This window comes from Sorghum bicolor, chromosome 10 (genome assembly GCF_000003195.3).
Source record: "Sorghum bicolor cultivar BTx623 chromosome 10, Sorghum_bicolor_NCBIv3, whole genome shotgun sequence".
NCBI lineage: Eukaryota > Viridiplantae > Streptophyta > Magnoliopsida > Poales > Poaceae > Sorghum > Sorghum bicolor.
Window position 1 is genome coordinate 13,901,176 of NC_012879.2, and position 13,763 is coordinate 13,914,938.

The following is a 13,763-nucleotide window of genomic DNA, read 5'->3' on the forward strand; positions in this document are numbered from 1 at the left end:
CTGCTCTCAATCACTGCCGGTTAACATGAAAAATTTAAAATTTAACATGATTTGCATGAAGACGCACGATTGCCCGTTGCAATTAATGGTGGTCTACTCCGAAGCTCCGACCCTCTTTTGAAGGTAAATTTGATAGCTATAAAGAATGAGGTCTGTATCGTTTACGTTTAATAAGGCTATGTGGAAAGACAAAAAAAAAGACACAAAACTGTGCTGCCTTTTCTCACACCCATATATTCCTATTCTTGCCTAAAGGGACATAGAACAATGCTTAAAATCACTTTTCTTCAATTTCATTTAATGCAAAAGGACAGTTTAGAAATTTCAGTTTGTACTAATGCTTAAAATCACTTTTCTTCAATTTCATTTAATGTGTTCATAATTTCATCGTACTTATTTTGTACTAATGCAAAAGGACAGTTTAGAAATTTCAGTTTGTACTAATGCAAGGACAATTTAGAAATTTCAGTTTGTACTAATGCAAGGTCGTATTTTTAGGCTAGAAGCACAAAGCATACCATAGAAAGTGGCTAGAAACACAAGGCCTGAATACGAAATTACGAATAGAATGTACCATAGGTCCACAGCAAATACTACTAGCACGGTGAGCGCCGCCATGCTGCACCGGCTTTTATGAACAGAAAAACGAAAATAAATAGTGCAACAAATAGTGACCGGAGAACAATAAAAAAAGGGCTAAACAGTGTTACCTACAGTGGTGAAATAGTGTCGTGTACAGTGTAGAAACAGTAAACGGTCAGTGTCAGGAACCGTGTTAGGCCTCTAAGGCCGTGTTTAGTTTCGGAAAGAAAAAATTTCGCGATACTGTAGTATTTTCGTTTGTTTATGGTAATTATTGTTCACCATGGAATAACTAGGTTTAAAAGATTCGTCTCGTAAATTTCGACCAATTAATTTTTATTTTTATCTATATTTAATACTTCATGCATGCATCTAAAGATTCGATGTGATGGAAAATCTTGAAAAATTTTGACTTTTTGGGTAGAAGTATACAAGGCCTAATATTAGGATTTCTCCAAATGACCAAATTTGTGTCAGTCTGTACAGATTACTTGCTTTGCCCTATCAATGTGTAACTTTCTGAAATTCCTTGTGCAGACTTTTGGGAGGTATATACAAGAAGAAATAACCAAGTACAATGATAGATAGGAGTTGCGACAATATATATATCACTATATCAGTGTTTTACACAACAGTAATAATACTAACAAGATTAAAAAAGATAGATAGACACGGTGCAAACGTCGGTCACCTCGGCTCAGAAAACAACTGAAGTCACAAAAAATATATATATATATATATCACAGATTCACAGCCGACCGATCGAAATCCGTCGTGCCTACCACCCCGCGTCGCGGCACCGGCCGACGAAGTCCGCCAAGCTCTGGTAGCTCGTGCCGCCCTTGCCTGCGGCCGCCGCCGCGGCGTCGCCGACCCTGGCCGCCTTCCTCGCCACCACATCGTTGCCGACCACGGCATTGATCTTCTCAGCCACTTCCTCTCCGGTCACCAAGCCTTTCTCCCCATCCCAGGTCCACCGCTCCTCCCACGCGCCGAGCCCGCCGCGCGCCACCACGGCGGCGTTGACGCGCTGGTCGCCGAACCTGGGCCACGCCAGCACCGGCACACCGAACGCCGCCGCCTCCGTGACGGAGTTCCACCCGCAGTGGCTGATGAAAAGGCCGACGGAGCCGTGCTGCAGGATCTCCTCCTGCTCCACCCACCCCTTGGTCACGAACGCGCGGCCCTGCACCCGCTCCAGGAACCCGTCCCCAAGCAGGTCGGCGAGGTCGGCGGCGTCGTCTCTGTCCACGACGGTGCTCTTCACCACCCACAGGAACCGCTGGCCGCTGGCCTCGAGCCCGGCGGCGAGCTCCCGGAGCTGGTCCGTCGATATGGCCTTGCGGCTGCCGAAGCTGACGTACACCACGGACCGCGCCGGCTGCGCGCTGAGCCACCTCATGTAGTGCGCCGGCTTCTCCGCCACCTGAAACCTCACCGGTTGCAGCGGCCCCACGGCGAACACAGGCGGGAAGTCGGAGACGACGGAGCCTTGACGCAGGGCCGTAATGGCGTCCGGCTCGAAGGCGTCGAACGTGTTGACAAGGATGCCGTCAGCGGCGACGAGACCGCGACCGTTGGCGACGAACTGCTGGGTGAAGAGATGCTTGGGGTCGTGCAGCGCCTGTGGGACGGAGGACTTTGGGATCCGATACACGCCGGGGATGTCGACGTCGCCGACGCCCAAGCGGCCGCCGCCGGCGGCGGCATTGGCGTCGAGGTGGGCGGGGAAATAGGCGCATAGGGAGAGCATCGCGGCGGAGGACGTGAAGAGGACGTAGCACGGGACGCCCCGCGCCTTGGCGACGGGCAGGACGACGGAGGCCAGGACGATGTCCGTGACGAGCGCGGACGCCTGGGCGGCGTCGAGGAGCGGGCCGAGCAGCGGCGCGGACCGGCGTAGGGCCTCGAAGCGGAGGAAGAAGGGGTCGGCGCCGGGGAACTGGGACTCGTCGAACGGCGCCAGGCGGAAGTCGAGCCGGCGGACGGCCGGGGCGGCGGCGAAGAGCGCGCGCAGGTGCCTGGACTCCGCCGACGACACGGTAGGCAGCACGGCGGCGAAGGACACGTCGCAGCCGTGTCCCTCCGACAGGGCCACCGCGAGGCGGGCGAACGGGACGAGGTGGCCCATGCCGGCGCTCGGGAGCAGGACAACGTGCGGTGTAGCGCCGGTGTGGTCGCCGGAGGCCGGCATCGCCGATGGGGCCATGCGCCAAGTCTAACAACTGCGACCTGCCTGCTTCCGGCCGGCGTGACAGTGGTTGCTAAACAAACCTGCAGGGAGGCACTAATAAATAAGGTGGGGGCGCTACCGAATGTGCACCACACGAAGCAACAACCTACACGCGGCCCCGCCGGTGTGGTCGCCGGAGGTTGACATCGACGGTGGGGCCGGGGTCCCTGCCACCGGCTTCGAGCGAGACAGTGGTAGCTGCGCAGCACGGGTGCTACCGAATCTGCACCGCACGATGCAACAACTACGGCAGGCGCCGCGGTGGCGCTCTGCTGACCGTTGATCATTACCCTGCCGTTGGGCAAACATCTGCTTCTGTGGGAGACAGATTTTGACTAATACATGTCGGAGCAGCATTCCACTTTACTTCATGGGATTTTACTGTCCCCAAAATGGGGTACACAAAAAGATGGACAGCATAAGAGCAAATTTCTTATGGCTAGGGACTGAGGAAAAAAATAAATATCACATCGTTAAATTGCTCGTCATGAATGAATGATTGCTAGTAAAATGGATTTGGAAAATCCTACAACATGCTGATGCTCTTTGGTTTAAGATTCTCAAAGTGAAATACTTGAATGGCTGTAACTTCTTTACGAGCAAGGGGAGCTCTCAATTCTGGCAAGGCCTGCATAAAGTAAAGAATCTGTTCAAATGGGGTGCCATTTTTAAGGTAGGAAATGGAGTTAGGCAAGATATTTAGCTGCAGGATGTCCCTCTAAAGATTGCCTATGAGAACATGTATAAAATGGTAAGGGAGCCATAGTGTTCTGTCCTTGAATGTTGGGATCAAGATGACTGGTATGTGGATTTAGATCTCTGTCAGTAACTGAGTTTGAGAGCTGGAATTCTTTACGTAACGAGCTTTCGGGTCTTGTTTAGTTCTCAAAAATTTTCAAGATTTTCTATCACATCAAACCTTTAGACTCATACATGGAGCATTAAATATAGATAAAAGAAAATAACTAATTGCACCGTTTGCCTGTAATTTACAAGACGAATCTTTTAAACCTAGTTAGTTCATAGTTGGACAATTATTGTTAGATACAAACAAAAGTGCTACAATAACGAATCCAAAATTTTTCGCTCAGTCAGTTTCTTTAAACTCTGACTCGTAACTTGAGTCTTGGAAAAACAAGGATCTTAGGCCTTGTTTAGTTCCTACACGAAAACTTTTTGGTCCACTGTAGCACTTTCGTTTGTATTTGATAATTATTGTCCAATCATGGACTAACTAGACTCAAAAGATTTGTCTCGCAAATTACAGGTTGTGTAATTAGTTATTTTTTATCTATATTTAATGTTCCATGTATATGTCGCAAAATTCGATGTAACAGAAAATTTTGAAAAATTTTTGGTTTTTAGGTGAAACTGAACAAGGCCTTATTCCACCAAATCCTTGTACGGATTCCTGACCAACTGAGGTTTTCCCAGCAGGTGGCTGGAGTAATTTGGAAATGTAGGATAGCTTTTACGATCACTTTTTCTTATGGCAAGTCTTTAATAATATAAGCTCTAGGTGGGGCTGAGTCTTATCAAAAAGGGGTGGATGGGTAGTGGAAAATGTTGTACTCCCTCGGTTCTAAATTTCTTTGACTTTTCTGGTACATCTATTTTACTATACAGATAAATAATATGTTTAGATAGATAGCAAAATAGATGAACTAAAAAAGTAAAAGCGACTTATAATTTAGAACGGAGGAAATATTTGTTTTTTTTACTTAAACGGGGGGAGGCGTTCCCCACCTGGTATGTATTAATCACATGTGCCCAAAACGGTTTGGAGTTTTACAGAGGATACAAGCAAAGAAAGGAAAGAAATACAACAACAGTAGCATGAGTTCTATCCTTGACCTTGTCGAGCCACCTGGAATGCAAGTTCCCAGACTTGGGCTAAGTGTTTCTTTTTAACAGGGAGGCGGATGCTCCATTGCGCTGCCAAGGAGATGCAGCTTTGGAGAAGCTGGGACAGAGATGTGTTTTGGTTTCTGAATACCTTCTCATTTCGGGCCTTCCATAGCTGCCAACAGCACAAGGCTATGAAGGTCGAGGAACCATCCGTGGGGATTGAAGGAGGAGGCACCCAATTCTGAATATTTGCAAGGTTTTGAAGAGGGGGTGTCATCTGCAGACTCTGCCATAGCTGAGACGCCAGGGGGCATGCGGATAAGATGTGTTGTGTTGTTTCCTCTTCTTGCTGACAGATCTCGCAGTATGGGTTATCAACAATGTGTTTGCGGTGAAGGTTGGAGCGACACTGAATCCGGTTTTGTGCCAAAAGCCACATGAAGAGTTGGATCCTAGGCGGTGCATAGCTTTTCCACACAAAAACTGCTGATGGGTCAGAAGGTTGGCCTCGTGCCTTGATCATCTTGTAGATGGCGCCACTGTGAAGTGAGGAATCGGCCTTGGCAAAGCATGATGTGCGCCTGTCTTCATCATTAGACAAGGAGGTTTGCGAGAGTAGGAGCCGAATGCCCACCATGTCAGACTGGGCAGCATGAGAGAGCCTGGGCACAAAGTAATGCTCAAGTCCGTTAAATAGGATTTCATGAACAGACCCATTCTTGAAAGTGCAGTGGCTGAACAGTGACGGGAACGCATCCGCTAAGGCTTCATCACCAATCCAGACATCGTTCCAGAAGGAGCATGATTTTCCATTGCCCAGCTTGACACTGGTTATAGCTTGATAGAGAGGGAGAAGCTGGCGCAGCACTTGCCAATGCTCACCATGAACCTCGCCTTGCAGTGTAGCTAGGGAGACGCGTCCTTGGATCCACTGCGACCACGCCGAGGAGCCAGGGCAGTATAATCTGTGGATGAGTTTAAGAAGTAGGCAAACATTCTGCACTCCAATGTCCTTGACACCAAGCCCGCCGAACTCCTTGGGGTTGCACACTGCAGTCCAAGCTACAAGGCATGAACCCGGGGACGATTTCCCTTGCTTGTCACCACTCCATAGGAAAGCCCTCCTGGTCTTGTCAACGTGTTTGATGACCCCTGGAGGCACCTGAATCGAACTCATCAGATAGACTAGCTGAGAGTCCAGGACAGAGTTCACTAGGACCGTTCTTCCCATTTTGTTCAAGAGACCAGCTTGCCAGCAGCTCAACCGACGATCAGCTTTCTGAATGTATGGGGTAAACGCCGAGATCGGTAGCTTGTGAACTGAAAGGGGTAGGCCGAGGTATGGCTGCGGAAAACTTTCAAGTTTGCAACCAATAGCCTCAACACACTGAGCAGACACAGTCTCATCCATGTGGATCGGCACCAAAGTGCTTTTGTCAAAATTAATTTTGAGCCCTGAGAATGCTGCAAAAAGGTCAAGAGTCTGCTTCACAGCCACAGCACCCTCCAACTCGCCCCGCATAACAATCAGAGTATCATCCGCATATTGGAGAACAGCAGCCGGGAGGTTCATTTCGGTGGGGTGCTTGACAGTAGCTTGTTGTCGGATGAGACACTGTAGCGTTTCAGCCACCAGCAGAAACAGGTATGGGGAGATAGGATCTCCCTGTCTGAGTCCCCGCTTACATTTGATCCAAGGGCCTGCGCACCCATTTACCAGGACAGCTGTCAGAGACAAGGATAGCAGGGTACGAATCCACGATATCCATTGGACTGAGAACCCTCGAGCACTAAGCACCGCAGTCAACCCCTCCCAATGCACTGTATCAAATGCTTTGGCAAAGTCAAGCTTCAGCACTATTGCTGGTTTTTTCCTCTTATGACAGACTTGCAGGAGTTCCAATGCGTAGACAAAAGTGTCAGCAATGGATCTCCCACGGATGAACTGCTGGAAATCAATTGACCATATTCTTTTTAACTGTGTCTTAGTTAAACTGGTTTGGAGTATCATTGTGTAGGTTTATAATTGGAATTAGATCTTTCGGAATCTTGGCTGCAGGGCAAGGGGCCCCTCCCAAACATGTTAATCATGTTTATCTTTGCAGGTTTCGCCTGGGCACTTTGGATCACTAGGAATAAGATGGCTATCAAGAGAAGTTTCCAAAAGCCTCCACTGATGTCATGTATAAGGAGGACAGGGACGTATTGAGAAGATCAAGGATGATATCATGATGTGGCTGAAAGGGTTCAAGCCTAGTCCTGTGATGCCTTCGACATTATTGAAATTTGAATCTTGTAATAGGCGCTTAGTTTTCTTTACTGTACGCTGCAGGGGCGGATGTAGAGTAGTAACATGGGGGTACAGCTGTCCCCCCAAAATTGCTTGAAAAACATCTGGTATATATACCTTTTAATAACATATACATGTATAATATATTATTATATATAATTGCTAGTCTGTTCAGCTCATACAACAACCTTAATACTTTATATTCATAACTATTTTATCACCATTTAGTGATCTAATTATCTTATGTCCATGTTAATAAACTATATCGTTTTTGTTCGTACCCCCACGATTAAAATCCTAGATCCGCCACTGGTACGCTGCGATGGTTAAACATGGTCTACCCAGTATTGCATTAGATTCTTGCTTTCTTAAAAGTAGAGGTTCCTCCTTTTTAAAAAAAACAAAAAAACAACAACAACATCTCTCGACCAAGTTCTAAATCAAATCTGGCTTTCTCTATCATCAGAATTCAGAGAGCGTGTACACCATTGCCAAGGAACGCAGAGCGTCGACACACACCGTAGGAGTATACAAGAAACGAAACAGGTACGCTGGCGTAGTAGCTGTGCTTGCAGTTTGGCTCGTGATTGGGCAGCTGTAGCTAACCACGCAAGTCTCAACTCTCAACCAATAGTTTCACCAAAAAAAAAAACACTCTCAACAAATAATATCGTTTCACGTTTTTCACGTGCTTTCGGAAGATGATGTTTTGGGGTGCAGTTAGCATATACTCAGAGGTCAGAGCCAATCTAAAGATAAGATGGATTGCATAGTACTAACTTCACTGCTGTTTGATTATTTGCTCCTCTGTTTGTAGGGATGCCACTGAAATTCAGAGTTTCAGATGCCGGATTTCATACGCCAAAAGAACAACACTGTCCCTGATGAAGAAGAAAATATCGCTTAGACAAACGAGCAGAAGCATCAAGCATATATTTCAACGCAGCAGTTTTGCCTTGACATAGTACGGACCAACACTTGTAATGATCCCTGACAAAGGAAGCACATTGACTTATAGATAAGATGCATGTTGGTCACACTATATATATAAACATATAGGAGAAAAGTTTTGCTTATGACAGACATGAGCACGCATGCGGTACAGAATACAGTGAACAAGTCTGCTGGTCAGATTATTTACACATAACCGCAACCACAAGATACAATGACACAAATTGATGGAATAGTACACACGATAGATACTGCAATAATCAACGGAGAGTGACAATGAAGAATAATGTCCGTTATGATGTGCAGGAGCATGGCCCGACTTGCCGTTGATTCTCAAATGACAACGAGGAGGGTAAGGACAGATCAAGACTGCAGCTGCAAGCTCTGCCCTGCTTCAGAAATTGACTCCGTAACTTCCACCTTTCCCTCAGTCTCTTCTTCAGGGTTTGCAGGCTCACAGGACAGCATTTGCAGCACAGGGCGATTCATGTGCTTGTCCACTTCCTCTTGTAACACATCTTGCTTTGCCAATATACATTCCACGGTATAAATCTCCTTGAGTTTCGGAAGGTGCTTGATACCATTGATCCCTGATGTCAGACTGCAATCCTCGATCCTTATTTTTTCCATGTTAGGTGAGCTGCCCTCCTCAAATGTCACCTCCCTTAGTGCCGCTGAATGAGTAAGCTGTAGGATCCTCAGTTCAGGGAATGCATGCTTGTGGAACACTAATTTCTCTGCACCATATGCCATATGATAAAGACGAAGCTGCATCAGGTTTGGCAGTTCAGTTACGGCCTCCAATTCCTTAAGCTCACAATACTTCAAGTCAATCTTCACCAAGCTCACGCATTTACCAACCCATGTAGGCATCTCCTGAAGAAGCCCCTTCAATTTGAGCCGCTCGAGAGAGGGGAAAGGGAGAGGGGATGTAAAAGAAACCAACATATCCAGCCCATCTGCTTTACCCTCTTCATAAGTTGACTTAGTTCCCACATTGAGGGAACGGAGGGAGGACAGCTTCTGCACAGCTACACAGAACGCACTGCACTTTTTCTTGGAGGCCCCTTTCCCTCTCACAACTAACTTCCTTAGCTGAGTTAGTTCCCCTAGCTCTTTAATTGCTTTTCGACTTGTTCGCTTGATATCAACCTTCTCTAGTATTTGTAGCCTTTTTAAACTTCCCACTCCTTTGGGCACTTTAATGCCAGATGAAAAAGACCAACAGCTAGACAAGGTCATGTGCAGAATGGCAGTTGCATTACGATCACCATGGCTGGCTCGGTTTAATAAATGTAAGGTGCTGCTGGGAGGACTTTCTGGTACCCTGCTGCACCGCAGACGGCGAAGATTTTGAAGTTTACTCATGTTAGTTGGTAGTGCCGAAAAACTTGATTTCTGAATGTCTAGAGTCTGCAAGGCTTGCAAGTTTCCTATGCATCTTGGAAGAGAATACATGTCTGAAACCACATTAGGAAAATGCAAGTACTTCAAGTGTAGCAGCAACCCGATGTTTCTGATGTCTTGTTGCCCTGCACGGAAACCAGCATTTTTAAGATCCAGAACCCTAAGCATCTTGAATTTAGAAGAACAAAGTGACGCTATTGGCTCCAAAGGTTCTCCAAACACAGTAAAAGACCTAACACAGCTTAAGTCCATGCCAATATTCAGTTTCCTATTCGCAAAGCATGATATGTGCCGGATGCTTTCTTTTGATGTAGTGGTGGAACTTGTATGCTCTTCGACTAAGAAAACATGGTTGTCCTGGCTAGAGATTGACACTGCAATATCATGCACAATATCATGAACCCTGCAAGTCTTCACATTTCCAAGAGCATCTAACTTAGCTGGTTGAATCATGCTTCGACTGATGAGTTCATAGAAGAAACTTTCAGCAACTTCTTCAAGTGTTCTCCTATTAGTAGCAATTGTTACAAACCCTTCAGCTACCCACCTATCCACCAGGTGTTTGCGTTCAATCTCAAAATCTTCAGGAAAGATGCTGAGATTCAGAAAGCAAGGCTTCAGATGTGAAGGCAGATGGTTGTAACTAAGATGAACCACTCGCCTCAGTGCTTCAAGGCTAGGATTGGTTGCAAGTTCTGAAGGGAGTTGATTGTACAGATTCTCCCACTCCCTTGTATCCTTGCTGGCTAGTAGGCCTCCTATTGTCACTATGGCGAGTGGTAGTCCTCCGCATTTGTTCAGTATCTTCTCAACTATTCCCTTGGTACGATCATCTTTGTCTAAGTCACCTGAGCTTTTATTTGTCTTTTTCAGAAACAAGCTTCTAGCATCTTTTTCCTCAAGGATTTCAGGCTGATATATCTGTGAGGGGGGGCTACAAAGCTCAGCTAATTTGTGATTTCGTGAAGTCAATACTACACAACTGCCATCCTTACTGTTCTCTGGGAAAGCAATACTCATGCAATTCCAAGCTTCAAGGGTCCAAACATCATCCAGAACAACAAGATACTTTCTCTCCAGGAGTCTTCCACGCAGGTAGTTCGTGAGGTGTTTTACTTCCAGCACTTGCCCTTGATGTTCTTCTAAGAATTCTTTCAACGAGTGAGCCCCAAAGAGTTGCTTGATCATCTCTTTGAGAAGCTCTTTTGGGTCAAATGATTGAGACACTGCAATCCAAGCACGGATCTCAAAAATGTCACCAAGATCCTTGCTATCATACACTTTCTTGGTAAGAGTTGTCTTGCCAAGGCCGCCCATTCCAACAACAGAGACCACTCTTGGACCAGATTTGCTTATTCCTGGCTCCATGTCCACGGGCACCTTAGGATTGGCTATTAAGTCCATTAGTTTCTCCTTCTGTTTGTCCAAACCAAATAGTTGTGTTTCCTCAACATATAGTGCTGTGAGATTTCGAGTCAGCTCCATGTCAAGTGTCACATCACTGGAGATGGAAGGTGTGAGCTTGATCAAGTTGTACCGTGTGTTCCTCTGGCTCACCTCCTGGACTCTAAGTTTGAGAGTGCGTATCTGGACAGCAATGCGATGACGCGCTCGCAAGCTAAGCAGTTGCTGCACAAGGCTCTTGTGCTTGATGAAAACCATGAACTCCTCAAGACTGTCTTCAATGTCATAGGCCAAGTCGCGGATCAGTTCCAAATACGCCTTGAGCACCCCAGTGTTCTCACGCGCTCCATCGGCTGCTCTGAGGAAAGCTTGCATCATCCTTAACTCATCGCTGATGAACCTAACAATAATGGAAAGAGTAGATAAATATTCTTCCCATGCTTTTTTATTATACTTTCTTTCATTCTAACATATTCCACCATATATAAAACCAATACATTATAAATGTTATAAAGATATATGATCCATTCAAAACAATATTTCAATGTTTGAAAATTTAGAAGTTTCCTAGCATATTGTACTCTACATTTTGGATTCAGAGACTACACTATAGATTCCAATTTAGTGGACTAGCCCATCAAATGTGAACATTCAGAAGATGATAATTTAAAATTCAACGTCTCCTGGATAAATTTGAGCCCTTAACTAATCAAATCACTTATCTTAGTTCTCCTTCTCATTTGTTTGATTTCTAGAACTATATACCCGTACTCATACTTTATAACATCTACCTGATTGTGATAAATTTTGGTTACAAATTACTCTATGACTAGAAAAGCCATGCCTTGCTTGGAGCATGTTATTGGGTGAATCACGTTTTGTTGGGCTACTGTAACTTTGTTTTATATCTCAGCGACATTACTTTATAACGTAAAATTTACAGATCACAGTATCATGAGTAGTATTATATTGATCAGAGACAGATAATTATAAACCAAGGTAGCAGCAGTGGAGTATAAGAGTCGAGGCTATAACCACAAGGTAAGTTTGATCATGGAGAACAGATGAAGATAACTTATATAGCAGATGACGAAGTAAGATTTGGGCCAGTATAGGGTGTTTGCCTGTTCCCTCTTGGTGGAAGTACAGCAGTTGAGAATTGTGTAATTCCTGCTTACTAGTTTTCAGAATTGATGGTTCGATTTATAGATTGGCAGATTGTGTTAGTGCCTGGTTGTGATAGAAAATATAGCATGATGCCCAACAACAAATAAAGGCTCTATGGTGCAGCCATTGCCAAGTTTCAATACTGAAAGTCTGAAAAGTGTGTTTATTCAAAGACAAGGAAGTTTCAATATTGATGAATTTAGAACTTAAGATAAGATCAGTGAACAGTGCATTTTCCCATTTCCCCCTAGGGTATTATTGCACATGTATGTATCAAGGAACAGCTAGTAACATGTTATGAATGAAAAAAAACACTTGACACTTGGGGATAAGACCTCCCCTGAGGCACTCAAGGGAAGGTAGAAGATTCTCTTCCGCATGGTTGAGAAAAGGCCACAAACCCTGGCTAATTAGGATGATCCACTAGCGGCAAGGACACACCTGTGGCCGCATATCACGCTGCAATCATTAATAGACCATGTATTTCGCTGAAAATAACACAAGGAGTGGCCTTTTTAATGAGAACGGGGAGTCGAGCTCTCGACTGTGGGTTGTGCTTCCTGCATCCCTATCACCGCACTATGTGCATGTTCTCGAGTAAAAAAAACAAAGGTAACCTATTGAGGGCGGGGAAGAAATGGTGTATCAGATCAGAAGCAAAAGAATGGAAATGAAATGCAACCAGATGTATGTATTGTTTTGTTTTTCACGCAATCAGAGAAGTCACAAGATGCATGTATTTTGTACCTTGTTCAGTTAATGGAATAGAACAGTCATAACAATAACATTACTGTCTTTTGCTCTGTTTGTTCATTCACATATGATTATTGATGAATGCAAAACAGATCAGGTTAACGCATCTAACGTACCCAAAAGTTTCCAAATTCTACAACCAAATCGAGATCACACTTTCACCCTCAACTGAAATAAATCCATAGTTCCACACTGCTATTGCTGTTTTTTTTTTACAGATGTATTGATCAAAGCCTTGCCAACCCATTTAAGTTACTGTAATTGAACGTTATAAACAAAATAAAATAAATCAAGATTAACTTTACATGTCTACTTTAATCCAGAACACTGTTATGGGAGGAAGTAGTCATCACTTATGCACAGCAAGGTATTCTAGACAAGTGAGTAATACGAATATTACTTTTTGTAAAAGAAGTTTATATTTGAGGTTGAAGTAAAATTGTACTTTGCATAATTACTCCGCACAAATTTCAGGTGAAAGTGGTGATAAGTGAACTGAATAGACAACTGCATCAGAGCCATACCATGGAAATCGCATCAGGGTGCTCCTACGGATCCTCAAGTTCGTTGCAGGCTACGAGTGCGACTGAGTCTTAGTTGATGTCACTGCGGTTGATTGCCAGCAGCTACAGGTGAGAGCTCCCCCTGAGAGGCTGAGGAGTGAGGACACAGGCCATATCCGCTAGGGCGCCGGACACAGGCATGGGGCTCCCCGCAGCCGCGGTGGCGTAGCAGATCGCCACCGGCTGTCTGCTAGCCACCGCCCACCGTGGCTCATCACAGTGACACAGTCGCTGGAGCGGCTCTCCGCCGGTCGCCAAGGGAAGGGACGCGCCAGCGCGCGCTGCGCTTGGGGCACGCTGGCGCGTTGGCTACGTCCCTGCCCGCCTCACGCGCCAAGCCTCGCGCCCGTCGTGCCGACAGGCAGACAGAGACAGCCCCCTCATGAGCCATGGCTGCGGATCCCTTCTTGCCTCGCCCCGGGCCCGGGGCGTAGGGGAGGCAGGCGCTACGAGCAGCGGACGGCGGTAGCATGGTCGATGCGCGCGAATGGGAGCACTGCGAAAGGGTTTAGGGTCTACGGTTTAGGGTTTTAAGTCCAAAAATTTTGCAAAATTTTTCAGATTC

The 13,763-nt window shown here is 45.8% G+C and overlaps 2 protein-coding genes across 2 annotated transcripts; both read right to left on the minus strand.

Moving 5' to 3' along the window:
- LOC8076410 (UDP-glycosyltransferase 708A6) lies at positions 1,161–2,863 on the minus strand. Its single transcript, XM_002438210.2, has one exon. The coding sequence runs from the start codon at positions 2,789–2,791 to the stop codon at positions 1,361–1,363; it is 1,431 nt and encodes a 476-aa protein (XP_002438255.1). The 5' UTR covers positions 2,792–2,863; the 3' UTR covers positions 1,161–1,360.
- Positions 8,010–13,698, minus strand: LOC8073752 (disease resistance protein RPM1). Its single transcript, XM_021448851.1, has 2 exons — positions 13,160–13,698; positions 8,010–11,115 (listed from the first exon to the last, which is right to left on the minus strand). The coding sequence occupies exons 1-2, from the start codon at positions 13,171–13,173 to the stop codon at positions 8,268–8,270; spliced, it is 2,862 nt and encodes a 953-aa protein (XP_021304526.1). The 5' UTR covers positions 13,174–13,698; the 3' UTR covers positions 8,010–8,267.

Coding starts and splice junctions, on each gene's coding strand:
- LOC8076410 (XM_002438210.2), bottom strand. CDS start 2,791: ATGGCCCCATCGGCGATGCCGGCCTCCGGCGACCACACCGGCGCTACA.